At 38.2% G+C, this 19724-nt stretch overlaps 1 protein-coding gene across 5 annotated transcripts in view; it reads right to left on the bottom strand.

Moving 5' to 3' along the window:
• ANO4 (anoctamin 4) overlaps positions 1-19724 on the bottom strand; it is a 173046-nt gene that overhangs the window by 78797 nt on the left and 74525 nt on the right. For 2 of the 5 annotated variants that reach the window (XM_029079553.2, XM_029079557.2), the window contains 4 exons: positions 15008-15109; positions 6978-7114; positions 6254-6334; positions 2812-2970 (listed from right to left, as the gene is read on the bottom strand). In XM_029079553.2, the coding sequence (XP_028935386.1) occupies positions 2812-2970; positions 6254-6334; positions 6978-7114; positions 15008-15109 (479 nt within the window). The remainder of the gene's footprint in view (positions 1-2811; positions 2971-6253; positions 6335-6977; positions 7115-15007; positions 15110-19724) is intronic. The other 3 variants (XM_029079554.2, XM_029079556.2, XM_029079555.2) reach the window with 2 other exon arrangements.

Genomic DNA, 19724 nt, shown 5'->3' with positions numbered 1-19724 from the left:
TTTTCTACTTGACCTCTGGAGTTATAAATTATTATGTTTGCTTCTCTTGTTAGCATGTAAGCATCTTATGGGCAGGGAATGTTTCGCTGTATTTCCCAAGCATCTAGTAAAGTAAACTGCATCAAGTGGACACTTAATGTTACAAATGAAACTATATATTTTATTTTTACTATTATGTGTATGTAATTTAAATTCACTTTGATATACGTTATAACATAGCTCTGTATAGTCATATCTAGAAGTTGAAATACTCAAATATGTTGAACAAAAACAAAGAGTATTGCGGCATTTGGGATAAACAACCAGAGGGAAAATACTGTACACTCTGAGAGATGCAGGGTGTTTCTAAAATTATCATTTTGATGTAGGAAATGTTTCTTTTTAAAGAAGAGAATGTTTTCATTGCAAAAAGAAGATGTGACATACCTCAGATATCACAAGTGAACACACACAGATTAGATGATTCAGTTTCCTGACCGTAGTTCAGACAGGGCTTATTACTTTAAGATGTAAGATTTTTTTCTAGATCTAATAGCAGATGGATTATAACAGATATAAAATTTCGAAAATTCAGAGTGAATCCAAATTCTCATATGATCTTCCAAGTGGTAAATTCTAACCTTGAGAGTCAACAGAGCACTTTCTACAGACAACTGGCTGTGGTAATGAATGTCCTTGACTGAGCCTGTCACAACATCAGAATTAATCAAAGAGGAACTTCAGCAAAAGACAAAGAACATACCCAGACTTAGGATACCTAAACATTTAAAAAATAAAATAATAATGGCATTTGTTAAGTGGTTACTATGTACAAAGCACAACCAGGGATTCTCCAACCACTACTCAGTTCAATTTCCACAGTTTTCTTCAATATTAGGCCACAAATGAACTGAAACATATAATCTAAGGATTATTAGTAAATATTCTGTCTGTAGGTACAAAGGATTACTTTCAGGAGATGATCGGTCAGATGAAAATTAAATGCAGTAAAAGCGGATCAAACTGAGTAAACGTGGAACAAGCAGACAGTGTCATTTAGATCCAACTTTCATTCTATTTGTTATAGTGGGGCTGGAACGTGCACAGAAGGGAGTGTGAGAGAAGGTAAAGGAGAAAGATACCGCCTCTTCTGAAGGGTTTGGGAGGGAAGTTTAAAGAAGCTATGGAATTGGCCCCAGAAAACATCCCCTTCCCCACATTTATTCCAGATCCTTATTGCTACTGTGGAGCTTGGGACTGCTTCCTGGAGTTTAGATAAGTCTTGATCTCCCCTCTACATCTTCACTATTGCTGATTCCAACAGAAAATCTGCAGCTGCAAATCAGGAACGCAAATTGCAGATGCGGGTGCATACAGACAATCTACGGAGGTCGACAATAAAAGGCTTAAATTTTTGCAGCCTAGTCAGCAGGTCACTGATTGAGGTTTAGGTAGGGGCCAACAGCATCTCAAGCCTAGTTTCTTACTTTTCCTGTTGCTGAAAGTAATTCCTTTATTAATGGAATGTAAATTCTTACTGAAATGTGCAAAAGGCTGGATATTGGCAATGTTAACTTCTCTAGAGCTTCCAAAATCTCCATAAAGGGCACAACCTTCCTGACTTTTCATCCAGTGTCACAGAGCCATCACTCTCTCAGTTATTTTCAAGATAGCCTATTCTCTAGTCTCTTATTTTCCACTGAAACACCAGTTGACACAGCGTATTAGTAGATAACATGTGGGTTTGAAGAAATGCAACTATTGTGTGACAGGAGAAATGCTTCTATTCTCCTGACAGAATGATGCAGCAAACCAGGGTTCCAAATATGTGCTTAACTGGCACAATGACTAACCTTCTAATTGCCTGGCAGATGCTACCAAAGGGGCACAATTCACAGAGCATTAATAAGCAAGCTGTCTTTTGATTATAAAGTATTAAAAGCTAAATTATGTTACTTAATATTTAAGTGAGCTATTATAATATTCAAACATGAAGTTACAGTTGAAATAGTTTAACTGAATCCTGACATCTTTTAAGTAGTAGTGAATATGGGGTTAACTGGCAAGAACATAAGCAACATCATTGTTGGGTCAGACAAATGTTTCACCAGCCCAGCGTTCTACCTCTGATTGTGACAAGACACTTGAAAAAGTAAGCAGCATAGCCTAGTGGAAAGAACACAGACATGGAAGTCAGGGGACCTGGGTTCTAATTCCAGCTCACCCACTTGCCTGCTGCAAGACCTAGGCAAGTCACAACTTCTCTGTGGCTCAGTTTCCTAACTGTAAAATGGGGATTCAATAGCTGTTCTTCCCCAAACATAGACTGTGAGCCCAATTTAGGACAGGGACTATGTCCGACCTGATTTATCTGTATATATCCCAGTGCTTAGAACGGTGCCTGACAAACAGTGATTAACAAATACCATTGAAAAAAAACCCCCACAGTATGATGGTTCTCGTCCTTGACACCGAACGTGATCACTAAATATAATGAAGGAACCATCTTCAATTTTAAATTAGTCTCCCTATAGGTGAAGGTCTACCCAGCAAAAGCAGAATGTTTTTGGAGTAATAAATGATGCTTCATAATGCATAATTACAAGGGCCAGCTCTTTATAGCTGTATGTAAATGTACTGTTTCACTTAGAAGCGATACTTAGAAAGTACTCTCATGGGCATATTCTGGAGAAAAATTCTTAATTTCTGGGACGCACTTCAGTTTTGTAAACTGTAAAATCAAATAGCCAGTTACCTGAAAAATATATTCCTCATTTTAAAATTATCAGTCTGAATACATGTCTTTGACCGTTATCACAGAAATGTATTTACCTCCTTCTCCATTTGTAATCCTTCTGCTCTGATATTTCTTTCAAATACTTCTCTCTTTTCTGTCTGGGGGCTTGATTTTCTATACACGAGAATGTAGTCAATCCGACATTTTCCATCTCTAAAATAAAGTCCATTTGATCGATTCTTTTCTGGAACAGCCTGCATAAAAAGAAATAGGAATGAGTTTAATGCAGCCATCCAGGGAGTGGGGTTATGAGATCACCATGCAGAGTTACTTTAAGTTCACTGTGGGCAGGGAATGTGTCTGTTTATGGTTATATGCTCCCAAGCGCTTAGTATAATGTTTTGCACAAAGTAAGTGCTCAATGAATAGGATTGAATGAATGAATGAATGAAAGGAAAATTTGACACAACTCTGAAAGAAAAGTCAGTTACCTTCCAGGAGAGGCTCTCCTGACTGGACTCGCTAAAACAGCTGTTACACTATTGTGTGTGATGCTTAGAAGGTCACTGACCGCTTTGGATGTCCAATCCTTCTGGAAGAGTCAGTGATTCCTGAACCACCACTGCCCAAACAAGAATCCCTGTGCCTAGATCCAGCATCTTCTCAAAGATGACTTTCTGGGTCAAAGATATGGTGGAGAGCTCTTCCTATTTCAACATCTACTCAAACCAGCTATACCAGTAGGTAACTGGAATTGTATGAGTATTTTGGGAGTTTCTCTCAAGTACTAGACTAGGCACTTTAGCTGTCTACAGAGACTCAATAAACTGTCCTTCTTTCCATATGTGTGAGAGGGTGTGTCCATTGAGGACCTCCGATATCCATAAATGGCCAGAGATCTGGGTAAGAACTTGAGCTAAATTCAAAATTAGGATCTCTTACACAGTGAACCTGGCTTTTCCTGTCAAAAATGGTAGTAGCGTTATGGTTTCCACATAATGAGAAAAACGCTTCTGCCTAAATTAAAGCTCCATACTAGCTGAATTCCAAAATGGCAATGCCAGGTATAAGCTAATTGGTCACCTTTATAAAAAGTCTCATAAAAGAAAGGGCATTTTTTGTTCTCAAAGTCGAAAACATGATTCTATTTTGGAGGCAGAAAATGAGAGTGGAAGAAAATGGATATGTACACTGAAAATCACTGACATGTCAAATAATTGGCAAAGTAAATCACAGACTGCACAAAAAACCCCAAATAAACTAAAGAACCAAACTGTTGCCCAACACTAGGGCTTAGATGAAACATAAGGATAGCAAAGGTTGAGGGGTAGCAATAGGGAAATGTAAAGATTTATTTTGACATTAATTAAATATTAGATGACTGAGTGTGTTTGGCATTTAGCTGATATATTACAGCTGGTTCACTGAATGACTGTGGAAAATGATGAAATTCAAGTATTCAGAGATAAGAATTAGATCCTAAAATAATGAGAATATTTGGGATTTTCAGGCAATACTCTGACTGTTTGCTAGTTCTTATTACTTAAACTTAATGTCAACATAGAGCTTCAGGAAGAGCCAAAGTAACATAGCACATTACTGAGCAAATACTTATTTTACCAAATTGACATGACATAGATGGAACTAATTTGCACCATCATTTCCGTGGATTTCCAGACTGCAAAAACACTTTGATACAAGGAATTTATAGAAAAAATAGTAAGGACATATTTGATTGATTTCTCCCCACGTACGACTACGTTTAGGCGAAGGTTAAGAAACTAGAAGACGCAGGCCCTGCTCCAGATGTAATCTAATAGAGGAGGCATGACAAACTGAACATGACAGTGGAAAGAGGATGGGCTTGGGAGTCAGAGGTCATGAGTTCGAATCCCGCCTCTGCCACTTGTCAGCTGTGTGACTGTGGGCAAGTCACAACTTCTCTGTGTCTCAGTTACCTCATCTGTAAAATGGGGATTAACTGTGAGCCTCACGTGGGACAACCTGATTACCCTGTATCTACCCCAGCACGTGGCGCAGTGGAAAGAGCCTGGGCTTTGGAGTCAGAGCTCATGAGTTTGAATCCCAGCTCTGCCACCTGTCAGCTGTGTGACTGTGGGCAAGTCACTTAACTTCTCTGGGCCTCAGTTACCTCATCTGTAAAATGAGGATGAAGACTGTGAGCCCCACGTGGGACAACCTGATTCCCCTGTGTCTACCCCAGCAGCTTAGAACAGTGCTCTGCACATAGTAAGAGCTTAACAAATACCAACATTATTATTATTAGAACAGAGCTCAGCACATAGTAAGTGCTTAACAAATACCAACATTATTATTATGTGGTACACCATTGGTAGAAATGGAAAAACATTTAATTTACGACTGTGGGAAAATACACTCATAAAACCCCAGTAACGTATAAAACAGGAAGAAAAATGGAAGGGGTGATTTCTAAAGAGTCAGGTGGGACTAAACTGGGGAAGATGTAATATGGAAGTAAAACCTGAGGTGTTTTGAGGTAAGATGGGGCAGGTTGGTGTTCGAGCAGGGACAGTCGATTAGTGGCATTTATTAAGCGCTGATTACGTGCAGGGCACTGTACTAAGTGCTTAGGGGTGTACGGTTCAACAGAGTTGAAGTCTACCAACTCTGCTGAATTGCACTCTCCCAAGAGCTTAGTACAGAGTAGGTAGACACATTTCCTGTCCACAGTGAGCTTACAGTCTAGAGGGGGAGACAGGCATTAATACAAATAATTTATCACATATAAATTACAGTTCCATGACATGAAAATTGAATCAAGAGCAGGAGAGGGGATAGTGAACAGTTTGACTCGCATGACCGTAGTCTGAGCCAAGAGGATACTGGAGTAAGGGGAGCTAATCATTGGCTCGATCCTTCCCTCACTACTGTGAGGGTGCCTAAGTAGAGCTTTGGTTAGAAACATCCCCCTCTGATGGTGTAGGCTCAGCAGGTATTTCCAGACTTTCCGATTCCCTGGGCTGTGCTCTCTTTCCATCGGACCAAATGAAGGTAGGAGGAGTAATGCACATGATACAGTAAACTTTCAATGTTTTTTATGTGATCAATTTATGCCCCATTATAGAGCCACTATGACTTCCTCACTTGGATGCAAGATGAACATCTGAACTGTGGGGTATATTTTTACATTAACTTAAAATGTATTAGGTTCCCTCCAGTACCAGTGCCAATATGATGACTTACTAGTCCAGAAATATTACCCCGCAGATCTCTTCCCCACCACCCTTTCCGATCAATCACATCTCTGTGGATTTTTCTGATCACAGGCACCCCAATCTTTTCCCCATTCATTTTGATTTACTCAGCTGCTCTTGTCCCCCCAGTATATTTTTTAATCAGGTGTGTGGTTCCCTTCAAACCACATAACATAGCGGCTGCCAGCAGAAAACGGAAGGAAAATGTAATCGGGGTTCCCTTCCCAGTAACCAGATGTCTGGGTCCCGGCCCAGCCTTCTTGTCTCAAAGAACAACAAGCCACCTGTATCTTCCAGCTACCTTGCTTCTGTCTGGCTGGCTCAGATCCCTTTTTCCTCGCTCTCCTCTCCTGAGGCCGCAGGGTATCGTTAATCCCTGTATCTGTGGTGGATGCAGGAAAAGACAGGAAGAAGCTGAGAAGGACTTGAGAGCTTATGAATTCAATTTGAGTAAGGCAACGGTAGAGCAATTAGTTTTTAAAAAAATGAGAGGGGTTGGAAGGAGACAGGTGAGAGAGGAGCCAAAACAAGTACCAAGTAGGATAAGAAACCTATCCAGTCAGGGCAGAGAGGAAACACAAAGACATAAGAGGAAATGGAGAGGGAAGGAAATTGATTATCCTACAATGATTGGAAGCAATGTCAATTGAGGGCTTAAGGATCCTGTGCTAAATCAGCTATTAATGTATGATGTATCTCTACATATTATATAGTATGGAGTGTTTGGAATCCAGGGATATGCTTCTATTTATAATCCATTAATGTAGCTACATCACATAACTGAACAAGGATACATATACAAGGAAATATTTGTCATTTCCACATTTGTGGGGAGGAGTTAATTAGTGTTTATGGGATTAATTAAGATTAGGATTGACTAATATAGACCAACCATAGAGTAAAAGAAATCCAGGAGGATTATGTTTTTAAAACATAGAAAGGAGAAACAGACATTCTATTATGATCAGTCTGTCAGAAGGATCTTTAAGTCAAAAATTACATTTTATAATTTCATAAACTCTTACCTCTCCCAATGTTTCCAATCTACTAGCATCATCTGAAGTACTGGTCAAATTACCAGGGTGAAGTAAGGAATCATCATCTTTGCAAGGACTGTTGACACCTTCTAATTCATCAAAAAAAATGTTGACATCCTTGGCCACTAAATCACAATAAAAGAAATAAAATTATACATGATGTTAAAAATCTGGGGTTTTAAATGCCTCATTTCCACTTGCAAAAAGAAATATCCGGCAATTTAGGCTTAATGCTCCTAGGGGCTAAGGATGTCAGGTAAATGACCTAAATGTGATTATACAGTATCATTACAAAAAGTTCTCCTAAAAGATCTGTGCCATGTAAAACACATATCTGTCACTGTAACAGCTGGTTTCATTTTTCACTTTTTCCCCCGAGAAACTGACACAATGTATCTACAATATCTGACTGACTGCCACTCTCACTGACTCACCCTATAAATTTTAAAAAAATGTATAACTTGCTGCTTGGTCATAAGGAATCATATAAATAGCGGCTAGAGGACACCAAGCATGTTGCTATATTACCAGTTTTGCAACTCAGTTGTGCTCTAATGACAATATGCTTTCTAAGAATAAATTATGAAGATATGTGCTTATTCTCTCTCCCCGTAGTTGTGAAAAGTAACTGTGAAATGAGTAGAGAGGAGGGAACAAATTGACCCACTGCTGATGCTGTAAGTATAAGAAGAATTGCTTAAGGAAATATTCACGTTTAATACTCTCTTCCTATCAAAATGCATGTGACAGCTCAATTAAACTGTACTGGAAAGGAAAATATCATATTTACTTGAATAATTTCTCCACTGCATAATTTCATTCCCCTTCCCCACCCCGTGTTTTAGAGGAGAAAATAAAACATTATTTTTAAGCAGTGACAGTGCAAGAAGCACAGGGTTAGAACAATACAGACAAAGGCTTGTGCTGCAGAGGGTTGTTTGTTTGTTTTTTTAAAGGTGCATGCACATATGGGAGAAGGAAAATATGGTATGGTCAGGACATCCAGGATAAAGCCTCAAGCTGGGTAAGTTTGGGGTTTGGGTTTTTTGGGAGCTTTTTTTCATGAGCAGGTACACTTCAAGAAAGGATGAAGGAGGGGTGGGGTTATCACAATTGACTGCCTATTGAATGTCGCACTTAAGAGAGTGCAATAGAAGTTCCTTAGCTTTTTCTTCTTTCTCCTCTTCCTCCTGCTTCCCTTATTGATAGACTTACTTCCCCCAGGTAATAGCCCTTCCCCTGTTTTTGGGTTGCCAAAACTGTGCAAAAAATGGTGCAGTTATTCTAATATCCATATAGGCCTCACAGTTGAAGGGGCAGGGAGAACAGATTTCACAACTTACAGATGAGGGAACTGTCACGGAAAATATTCATAACTTGAGGTTTGATACTTCAACTAGGGGAGGAAGTAGTCAAAGATTCGGCTCTTGTTTCAGCATTGACTAAACAAGGAAGGCAGTGGACAGGCCACTGCCATTGGGAATGGAACTGAGGAACTGAAATATTTCAGTGTCAGCAGTATTTGAACACCTATGTACACAGCTGTGCAGTGAGTCTCTGGCAGACTAACAAAATCAAAAAAGACATGGCCCCTTTCCTCAGGAAACTCTCATATACAATACGTATTATGAGACCTGTGTATTGGGGTAAGAAATCCCTTCAATTTAGACTCTTCATGTGCCTGATATTAGTGATAGAAAATATCTATTGCTTTGACTGAGACGTTATCAATCTGAGATTCAAGATCCTGGGGATGTCTCAAAGCACTGCAGAAGTTATCAACATTCTGGAAGAAAACAGAAACAAGTACCGGGAATTCTAGGGGAACCACAATAAGCAACAGGAGCTCAGGACAGATGTGGGTACCCAGGAATTGAGGTACCTACGTTCTATTTTCTTTTGTCACCTGCTGCTACAGTTTTCTACTATCCCAGGAGAGCTTTACTCCAAGAACTACTTTGAACAATAGTATTTATTGAGTACCAATATTGCAAAAGAGGTCAGGTGAGTCTAACAAAAGACATGATCTCTGCCTCTTAATACACTGCATAATTAGAATTTGGAAAAGGAGACCGTTGAGAGTATCTTTTTTTATAATTGTGAAAAAATTTAAATACAAAGAAAAGGGAAAAACTACTAATCTTCTCCCAACATGGAAAGTTCACATCAGGCACTAAGGGAGATTTGGTCTTGATCTTTGGTTTTTAAGGAAGTTGGTTACTGGTCATACATCAGACACTTCTACAACTTCATACTTCCATGAACATTTCCCTTAAAATTCTGCTGAGGTCAAGAAGTTCTCTACAATGGAGTGCAAAGTTACAATCAGAGTATTTCTAACCAAGCCCTCTATTTGATTATTTTTAAGAGATATAGCTGCGGGATCCTAAAACAATTAAATATTTTGGTGAATTGGACTGAAGACTTTCCCTTTTGATCACTCACTATTGTTTGGATTGGAAAGTCATCAATAGTTGGCAGCCAGTTGAGTTTTGTGAAATCAATACCTCTAAGCAGTCTTTCAATAGTCCTAAAACAATCGTATATCCATTACAAATAACCACCTTTGGGCACAACTTCAGAAGATGTCCTGGTGTTAAAAGATATCAACCAATCTTAGTCAAGCATCTAGCTCTTAGATAAGAATGTAACATTTCCACTGAAGAAATAAAATATTGTTAGAAATACCTTTCTTCAGGGCAATATTCACTACAGAAAGGTTCTACTTTCTTACTAGACCAATTTCTTGAAATTTATGCTGTAAATGGAAAATATACCAGCTTTTACTTGAACACTATAGGGCACCAGCCCTTGGATTTTTATGCCTACTGTGGAGGGGAAAATTTGCATCACTAAGCCCAAAAACCTGTAACCCTCCCAGTAAGGTGACAAATAGTCTAAATAGCACAGTTCACTAATTTAAAATATAGAATGATACATGGTTATTTCACAAGGTCTTAGGCATCTTTAGGGAACAGATTATACAGTGAGAAATAACACAAAGGAAGTATTTAGAAGATATATGGGCCCTGATGGATCATTCTCACCCTAAAAATTTTTAGTTCTCATTTCTACCTTCCTAATGCAGGAAAGTAACCAAAGACATAGGTATCCCTTAAAAGGGAAAGTTCCAAAGAGATTTGGAAGTGCTGGTAGAGAGATGTAGAGGTGAGAGAGATGGTCAGTTTTACATATTTAAGTATAATAAGGTCATTTGTTTAATAAAACACTCAGTGACTGATTTGAGTATTTGAAACGCCGAAAATTCAGTTATACCCAGTTATCTTAATATTTCGAGGTTACATTCTTATAGAACCCCCTTATTAAGGAAAACCCACATTACAGTACTCATATAGTGTCCAATGCCACCCACCTGTACACAACCATTTTTTCCATCATGCTGTGCAATATCCAAGGCACAAACATTCTTTGTCACAAGAATCTTTCCTAACACTGTATTTTGGCTAAAATGTGCAAAAGAGTCAAACTGCATGTCCTGGAAAAATTACCTTTACTGTAATGCAAGCTTATTGCTGTTACCGTATATTTGTCACAAAATTCTCAAAACACCCTTGACAAGAAAATTTGGATTATCTGGTATTTCACAGAAGTTGATGATTAAAATTGAAGTAATTAAGTATAATCTAGGTGTTTTCACTAGAAACCTAATAGGATCACCAGAATTGTTAACAATTAAAGCAATAAAAAAATGCCTCACAGGCACACACTTTACCTAAATCATCCCTCATTCAAGGGGATCACTAATAATTTGATAGGTCCATCTCCAATTTTTGCATCTAGGTCAATTCTTTCAAAACTGGTGGAAGACATATTACCTCAATGTTGACATCATTCCAATACTCAACAGATGGTTATTTTGAAAAAACTAAGGAAAATACAAATATTTCATCCTAGTCTTGGTCTGTGACAGCATTTGAATGGTTTAGAAAATGCCTACCTATGGGAACCTAAAAAAAAAAAATCACCTAAAGTACAAATCCAATTTTTAAAAAATATATCCTATATAAACCAAATTACAGTTTTCCATGGGTCGGGGTAATGCTTCCGATGAACCCTGGGTGAAGGAGAATTTGTGTTAGTACACACGCTTTGCCTAATGCTGTGGAGGTGCACACTATTTCTTCTGCCATCACATCCTGTTCTACCCTGACAAACCCATGTGGCCAGAAAATTGTATCCTAATTCATTAACAGTTGTCTATCCAATATCACAAACTACAGAACTCAGTGAAGTGGGAAACAGCGTGGCCTAGTGGATAGAGCTCGGCCCCGCGAGTCAGAAGGATTTGGGTTCTAGTTCCAGCTTTGCCATTTGTCTGTTCTGTGACCATGGGCAAGTCACTTAACTTCTCTGTGCCTCAGTTACCTCATATGAAGAATGGAGATTAAGACTGTAAACCCCATGTGAGACATGGACTGAATCCAACCTGATTAGCTTGTACTTACCCCAGTGCTTAGAACAGTGTCTGGCACATAGTAAAGTGCTTAACAAATACCATTTAAGAAAAAAAAGCGTGGGGGATAACAGGTCATAAGCTTTGGTCCTTTGCCAGAATATCAGTATGTTTATGTTCTATACTGAAATAGCTTTAAAATCAAAATGTATAGCTTTTAAAATTGGCATAAAAGTCTCAATAGTCTCAAAATCACTTCAAGTTTGACCCAGTGAAGTGGACATATGGTTCACCTTCAACGGGTTCTGGGATTGGAGGCAAGAGGAGCTATGACCTAATCCTTTAGGTCACTGAGTGAAAAACAGAGACAAACCACTGGAGAGGGAGTCAGTGGAAAAAGTGTAGGGTGGGCTAGCTACAGATGCCACTCTTCCCAAAGTCATTAGCTTCACCCCCTCAATTCCAATTCTAGTAGGTAATGACTTCCTTCAGCCATATGTAATTAGGGCCACTGACCCCTGATGATTTAGCTAAGTGTTAAAATATTTCTGATACAAGTTCATGGTTTGGTGAACTTCACTCCTTACTAATTTTCTACTTCAAAACACGCTGTTCCTAAGGTTTTTATGGAACATGTCAATATCAAGCAGCCTGCTGTTAACACCTTTTTCAATCTTAAACCATTTTCAAGCATAATTGCAAATTACTGGCAGAAATCCACATGCCAGCCTGACTTCTGCCTCCTTCAAATTTAGCTTTACCTCCTACAGTCAGCAAAGTTATTTCTCAATCAATGGTATTCACTGAGCACTTACTGTATGCAAAGCACTGTACTATGAGTTTGAGAAAGTACAATGCAGTAGAACTGGTAGATGTGATCCCTGCCCATGAGGAGCTTACAGTTAATCCTCACCAACCATTTCAACACTTCAAGGGTCCCTTGACGCTTCCAGCAGTGTGGCTCAGTGGAAAAAGCATGAGCTTTGGAGTCAGAGGTCATGAGTTCGAATCCCGGGCTCTGCCACTTGTCAGCTGTGTGACTGTGGGCAAGTCACTTCACTTCTCTGTACCTCAGTTACCTCATCTGTAAAATGGGGATTAAGACTGTGAGCCCCACGTGGGACAACCTGATTCCCTTATGTCTACCCCAGCGCTTAGAACAGTGCTCTGCACTTAGTAAGTGCTTAACAAATACCAACATTATTACCTTCACCTCTAACTTCTGATAACTTTTGTACATAAAATACCAAGTTGCAAGTGTCAACTTCTCCATATCCTCCTCTGGTCCTCTCAATACTCTCTTATCCCCATGTCCACTTTTTGTGTCAGGAAATAGTCTTCCATTTGCTCCCTAAATCTACCCCTTCTCTCGGTGCCTTTGACCCCCCTCTATCCACTCTCCTTTCTTAAAAACACTTGCTCCTACCCTTCGCCCTGCCTTTACTGACATCATTAACAATTCAGTCTCCTGAGTTTGTTTCCCTGTATCTTCAAACACAACAAATTCTCTCCTATACCCTAGATTCTGTTGCATCCTCTTGGCTGCCACCTCATATCCTTGTTGCCCTTCATGCCTAAACTCTTTGAAAGGGTGATAATTACTCTTTATCCTCTTCACTCTACTGACACTGTGCTCAGCAATACCTCCAGTGACCATGTGCTAGCCAAATATAAAGATTAAAGATGATTAGGACAATAAATGGGCTCTAATTACCTTTAATCTCTCAGCTTCCTTTGACACTTCACACTCCTAGAAAAAGTTTTTGATGTGGGCTTCCCCTGGCACTAATCCTTTCTGTAAAACACTTGGCCATTTGGGAGATTCTAAACTTCCATGATAGGTATGGTTTGAAGCCAAGAAAACCCAGGGAGACGATGAGAATTAAATTGAGTAGGCTAGTACTAGATGAATACTGTGGGACTATGGAACCCGAATAGACACTGGAAATCATCAAGGAGCCTAGATATTTCACATTTACATGAGAACTAATGTTTTCAGTTTGGACAACTGTCTGAACATATTCCGCATGAAACTATTTGTAATGACAGAACAAATCTTTGAAATATATTAGTTTGTGAATACAGAATAGAATGAATCTGGTTTCTATGTGTAATGTGTCCTACTTCTTTTTACTCATTTTCATTATCATTTTCTATTTTAATTACTAATAATGTTCAGTAATCTGTTGTTCAAATCAATTATCCACTCCAGTTTAGACTCCAAACAACAGGAGACAGACAATAAGGTACTCACATAAATATAATTGTATTAATTTATGCAGTTTTGAAAGTCATTTCCTACTGCTTCAGCACCTTGAATTAGGTAGCATAATCAATTGAACTGAATTTAATCCTATTCTACAATAAGACATTCATTAAAGTGAAAGATTCTACATTTGATCCTGATTGACAATTAAAAAAGCAGTTTGAATACACCACCATAGAACTGATCCACTTCCTATTAGAGTCATTAAATCACATAACATTACAATTTTCTACAATACTATATATTTCTTCCAACTGTCTTACGTAAAATTCACTTTTTGTGGAGAAATATAATTGAGGTTTCAGAGAGTGACCCAAAGGATAGAATGGCAGAAACACAAAAGTGTTCCTGTCTTGTTATCTCTTGAAAATATTGTATCCTTTCTTCCCAGGACATCTATCCAAGTCTTTCAAAAACAAATTTTGCGTATTTCAATTTCTAGCCTCAGCCACCAATTTGATAAGAGCAGTGAATGGGATTTAGAACACTTCGATTCTAGTTTCAGCAACACCGGTGATTTGCTAGGTAACTTGCCATTAATACCCTCTGAATCTCAGTTAAGTCACACATGAAATGAGGACAAATGCCTCCTCATCTCATTCAGGTATGTAAAGACAAATGAAAATGTTCATACCTTTTTGAAAGAAAGGAACTATGGAAATCCAAGGAGGTCTGACACATAACCACTGCCAAAGTTAACTTCACACATTGCTTTTGAGACCTAAACCTCTCAAGCTAGAGAAAATTATATATTATATTTTAAATATATATAAATATATATTACATATAACATGCATATTATAATATGACATAGTACTTCTTTATTAGGAAAGCAGCCTGGCATGTTGGGGGTTCTAAATACAAATCTTCTACTGGTTTGGGAAGCTACTTTACATCTCTGTTGCTTCCGGAGACATGAAAATTGGTCTTCAATCACCATTTTCCAAAAGATTTAGTGAGACTGACAGTGCTTTTTGAAGTATAATTTAGCAAGTCAATTTTAACAGTACACCTATTTTGAAGCAATATTATCAGTTCTATTTTATAAGCAGTCACAGTGCCCGTACAGTTTGAACATCCTATGAGTTCTGATAAAGTCTTTCTAACAAGTCTCCTTCAGAGCCCAAACCCTTAACTTCTAGAGATGCCAAAAGTTTAAGTTCAGTATAACTATTTTCCCCTCTCAATGCAGTTGTTCTTTGTAATTTCTCTGATCCTTCTGCCTATAAGAGCAACATCACCTTTCAGGTGTCCAGTCCAGTCAGATTATCCAATTTTTCAAATAATTGGTTACAATTTCTGTATTTAAGACCCACTTGAGAGCTGAGTAAAACTTACTTTCTTGTATTGCATTAAGTATTTCTGAAAAGTCCACATCACTCTTTTGGCCGTCTTGTATTTGCATATCCAGCTGACAACCTTGCAAATCCACACTTCCTTCTAAAGAAATGAAAGATATTCACGGAGTTTGCAACCGTTTATCAGAAAGCCCAGCATTGAGAGTACTAGAAGCAATGCCAACTTCTGAAATGGATACAGCCAGCTGGTTTTCAAAGTAGAATGCCATCCTTCATAATTTTTTTTCTGCATTGTGGCATCTATCTTATGGAGCAGAGGAGTGCTTTTTTCCCATTTTAAAAAATGAGGTTAGTACCTCTATCATTTGTTCAATCCAAACATTTTATTTATCACTAACTTCCCACATCAGTGAATCAGCTTAGCCAATGCCCCAAGTATTAAATGTGACCTAAAATTCTTGATAGTTGAAACATTTCCTTAAATATCTGCAATTACTTGCAAAGGTTTGTCAATGTTTTCTTTCATTCATTTCCAATCATAAACTAGCCATGAACACCCTATTAAAATAACTGAAAAATCAGTGTCATCCACCTACACAAAGTAAACCAATACATCATGGACTAAGCCATTAATGGGATACCATACAAGTATGCGGGATTGAAAACCAGCTGCAATGATTATTCCTCTCCTATTGCCAGTTTGTGGTAACAGTTTAGAAGAGTAAGACTATTTTTTGGGTCTTTCTACCCCCATGACTAGATGAATATTGTGCTCCTTTAAATGAAGCACCCAAAAAGTAAAACAGCTCCTATGCTTGAAGACATAGACTTGCATTTGAAGAAATTCTGCAGATGCTGGGAAGCAGCATGCACTAGTTCAGTTCAGCTTTTCCTTATATTGGCAAAAACATGCACTTATGAAACAACTCAGCTCTAGAGGTTTAATGAACAATGATTGCTGGGATGAATGAAAGACTGGATACCCTGACTCATGATTTGATAAGGAATTATATTTTTGCAAGGAAAGGAATCATTCTGCCTTGGATATTTACACTTTATCATCTCGAAAGCCCCAAACTGACAACTATGTCCTAATGTTGACAGTGAAATGTACAGTTCAACTTCAGATGCAGTTGCCTTTGAGTCTGCTTCTTATAAGTCCTGGTTTAAGGGGACTGGATAAAATTCTTCAGTCTCTTATGGGCAGAGAGGGGGATATTCCAACTGTTAGACTGTACTCTTCCAATAGCACAGTGCTCTGCACACAATAAGCACTAATTAAATATGATGAAGTAATTACACTTCAGCAAACTAAGGGGGCTTATATTCCTTTGCCTTGGGTATTTGCATTTCATCATGTGCATCCTTCTAACAAACCAATTCTGAAATCAGATAGCTAGGGACAGAAATAAAAAATGCCCTACACATTTTGCATCTGAAAGCAAAAGGAGAATATTTCTTCTAAAAAGCTCAAACTTCTGAAAAAGACTATTTTGTGTTCCATCAATTTGTAAAGATGCCATTCAGGCCTAAGCCTTGATTTGTACCAGCTGTTTAAGACACAAAATTAAACTGAAAAACAAAATGTACTGCATACTAAACCAGAGAATGCATAGATTATTTAGCTGAATCCTTTTCTTAACTTTTTCCCCCCAATTTTAAAGCTATTAAAATATCTTTGGGGGAAAGTGTCATTTGAATCTCCTTTCCTTATTTACCACCCCAAGGGGTTGAATACATATCTTTTAAGATGTTCTGAAAAACACATTTCTGGGTCTTAGAGATGCTCAGTCAATTTCAGAGGAACAGTTTGAAGAGGCAGTCTCCCAAACCCATACACTGCCAACATTGCAGTCCCTTAAAATTTTCCCCAGACAATATTGAAGCTTTTACCAATTCAACTCCTAAGTAGTTGTACAATTTCAAAACCTTCTGACCCCAAATATTACCATTTATAGCATAACTCTTTCATGTCCTGTACCTGGATTACTTGTTATTTTTCCCAATTCTGCATCACTAGCCCAAACAAATACATTTTTGAAAAAAAATCTTTAATAGCAGCCCCATGGATAGACTTCTTTCCAACTATTCTGTGTCTTTGCGATTGACCTAGAAAGAATTCTAGGAAAAGTGGTATGGTTAAATATGAAACTTGGTGATTTGACTCAATCATAAGCTGTTCTTTGAAAATTAACCTTAAATTTTTTTGCTATAGTATGCTAAATTTATTCAATTTTTAAATTAGGAGCAAATATTTTTTCCCCATAAGAAACTTTAGTGGTTCTGATTAGACCCTGAAAACTCTGGAACAGAACTTTAGGTTGTACCTATTTTATGCACTACCTCAATATCAGTAGAACATCAAAGCCAATAACTGTCCCTATTGTCATCTCTGAAGCTGGGAAGTCAGAAGTATTGGATACAAGCCAGTCTCTTGAGTAAGATGAGAAATAATTACAAAACCCAAAGAATAAGTCAGGTTCAAATCTGGAAAGGCAACTGCAAGGAAGGACAAGAAAAGACTACAGTGTCCCAGGAAACAAAGAGGCTTCCCTTTCTCAGAGGTCACAGGAGCTTTAGGAGTTGTGTTATTTGGTCCTGAGAAGAGCAGAATATGGGTGATTTTTATTAATAACCTTCAAGGATATGAAGGATTATTTTAGAGGGGATGGTAATTAGTCATTTTCTGAGAACATGATTTTAAACTTCATTTAGAAGGATTTAGGGCATTTTGGACACAGGGTTGTTAAACATTAGAATAAGATATTGATGAAGTTGGTGAGTTTTTTTTTCCTCTGGAAAGGTTTCAAATCAGAATAGAGTCCCATGTGTCTGGGATAATTTAACTATAACAGCTTGAAATAAGGGGATTTACTAATTGATGTCTGGAGATACTTTCCAGACTAATCATTCTGGAAGGACTTTTTCCTCTCTGGTATATAAAATGACTTTTCTTTTCAGTGTGAACTTGGAGTGTAAAAATACGGCTAATCTACCAAAATGTGGCCTCTAAACCACAAAGGCAGCCCAAAAGAAACTCCTTGAGAACAAAGCAGCGTGGCGCAGTGGAAAGAGCACGGGCTTTGGAGTCAGGGCTCATGAGTTCGAATCCCAGCTCTGCCACTTGTCAGCTGTGTGACTGTGGGCAAGTCACTTAACTTCTCTGTGCCTCAGTTCCCTCATCTGTAAAATGGGGATTAAGACTGTGAGCCCTACGTGGGACAACCTGATTCCCCTGTGTCTACCCCAGCGCTTAGAACAGTGCTCGGCACATAGTAAGCGCTTAACAAATACCAACATTATTATTATTAAGTCACTTCACTTCTCTGTGCCTCAGTTCCCTCATCTGTAAAATGGGGATGAAAACTGTGAGCCCCACGTGGGACAACCTGATTCCCCTATGTCTACCCCAGTGCTTAGAACAGTGCTCGGCACATAGTAAGCGCTTAACAAATACCAACATTAAAGACACCTGCTTGTAAACAGTGAGGCAGCTCAGCTGGTAGAAAGAACTCTGTATTTAACTTCAGGCAAAAAAAAAGTGGATGGGTGCTTCTCCACAATACCATTTATCAGAACTCTGGGAATGGCTAGTTGATAACCACTATGATTGGTTAGATGAAAAGTATTCAAGGACTTGTTGCAGTAGAACAAGTAAGGAATTAGGAAACAACTCATTACAACTTCACTGGGTGGGCCATATGAAGAGTAAGGATGGCACTGGAATGACCAAACAGATGCTCTAGAGTAGCTGAAATGGGATGTCCAAAAGCAAAAGGAACAGAACAAACACTTGAAGTGAGTAGCAAAGGGCAGGCGTTGGGGATGTGGCATCACAACAGAATATTAGGACTAAGGCACAGACGAGCCTAGCTTTCTTCAGTCAATAAAGGAGTGGCTTTTTTTTTCAAAACAGAAGCGTCAAGAGGATGGATTGTGAAACTAAGGCAAAAATGAAATCCGTGTTAGGTGCTGCAATGAGGGAACAGAACACATCTCTGTTTGCAGACAGCAAGTCAGATCTGTCCTTGCACTGGTCTTTACAGTCTTAATTATATCCACAGGTCAAATTAACTGGCAGCAAAATCTTTGAACATGAGGACAATTATTTGATCAAAAGACTATGACTAAACATGAAAAATGTCATAAGAACTTCAAATATTTGGCAATGGCAAGATTGATTCACACACACACACACAATTGAGGATGAATACCATAAAATGCTTCCCAGAAATGATGTCTACCCACCTTATAAAACATTTTCCATTACCGGATATAATAAAAAAATTCAGTGAACCATAAGGAACATATCTTCTGCCTCAGAACCTAGTTAGTTAGCTTCTTCCTTATTAATTGCATGAATTTTACAAATAGGAACCCCAATATTGAAAGCAGCTTAAAGGAACAATTTATAGCATTGAAGAGTTTAATAGGCAGAATACATGAAATTTTAGCCCTCTACAAATATATAGGTCCTTAAATCACCTCAAAAGTCCTAAGTGAAGTTTTCTAAGAACACTGTGAATTTCTTTTGATTTTGTGCTAGTCAGTACATCAATAAAATTATTGTGGGATGGGATTTTATTTAATAACCAAATATGCTTTCTTGGCTCCTTAGATAACTTAGGATCATGACAGGAAGATGCTGTGAATTCCCTTTTTTATGATTTCTGCTAATATTTACTGATGGAACAGTCAGCACAAAGCATTTGCAAAAGGGACAGTTTCAAGGCTTCCAGTTAATTTCTGAAATGGGG

The sequence above is a fragment of the Ornithorhynchus anatinus genome, chromosome 14 (assembly GCF_004115215.2).
Source record: "Ornithorhynchus anatinus isolate Pmale09 chromosome 14, mOrnAna1.pri.v4, whole genome shotgun sequence".
Taxonomy (NCBI): domain Eukaryota; kingdom Metazoa; phylum Chordata; class Mammalia; order Monotremata; family Ornithorhynchidae; genus Ornithorhynchus; species Ornithorhynchus anatinus.
The sequence above is the reverse complement of the archived record's forward strand: the minus strand, read 5'-3'. Positions and strand labels throughout refer to the sequence as shown.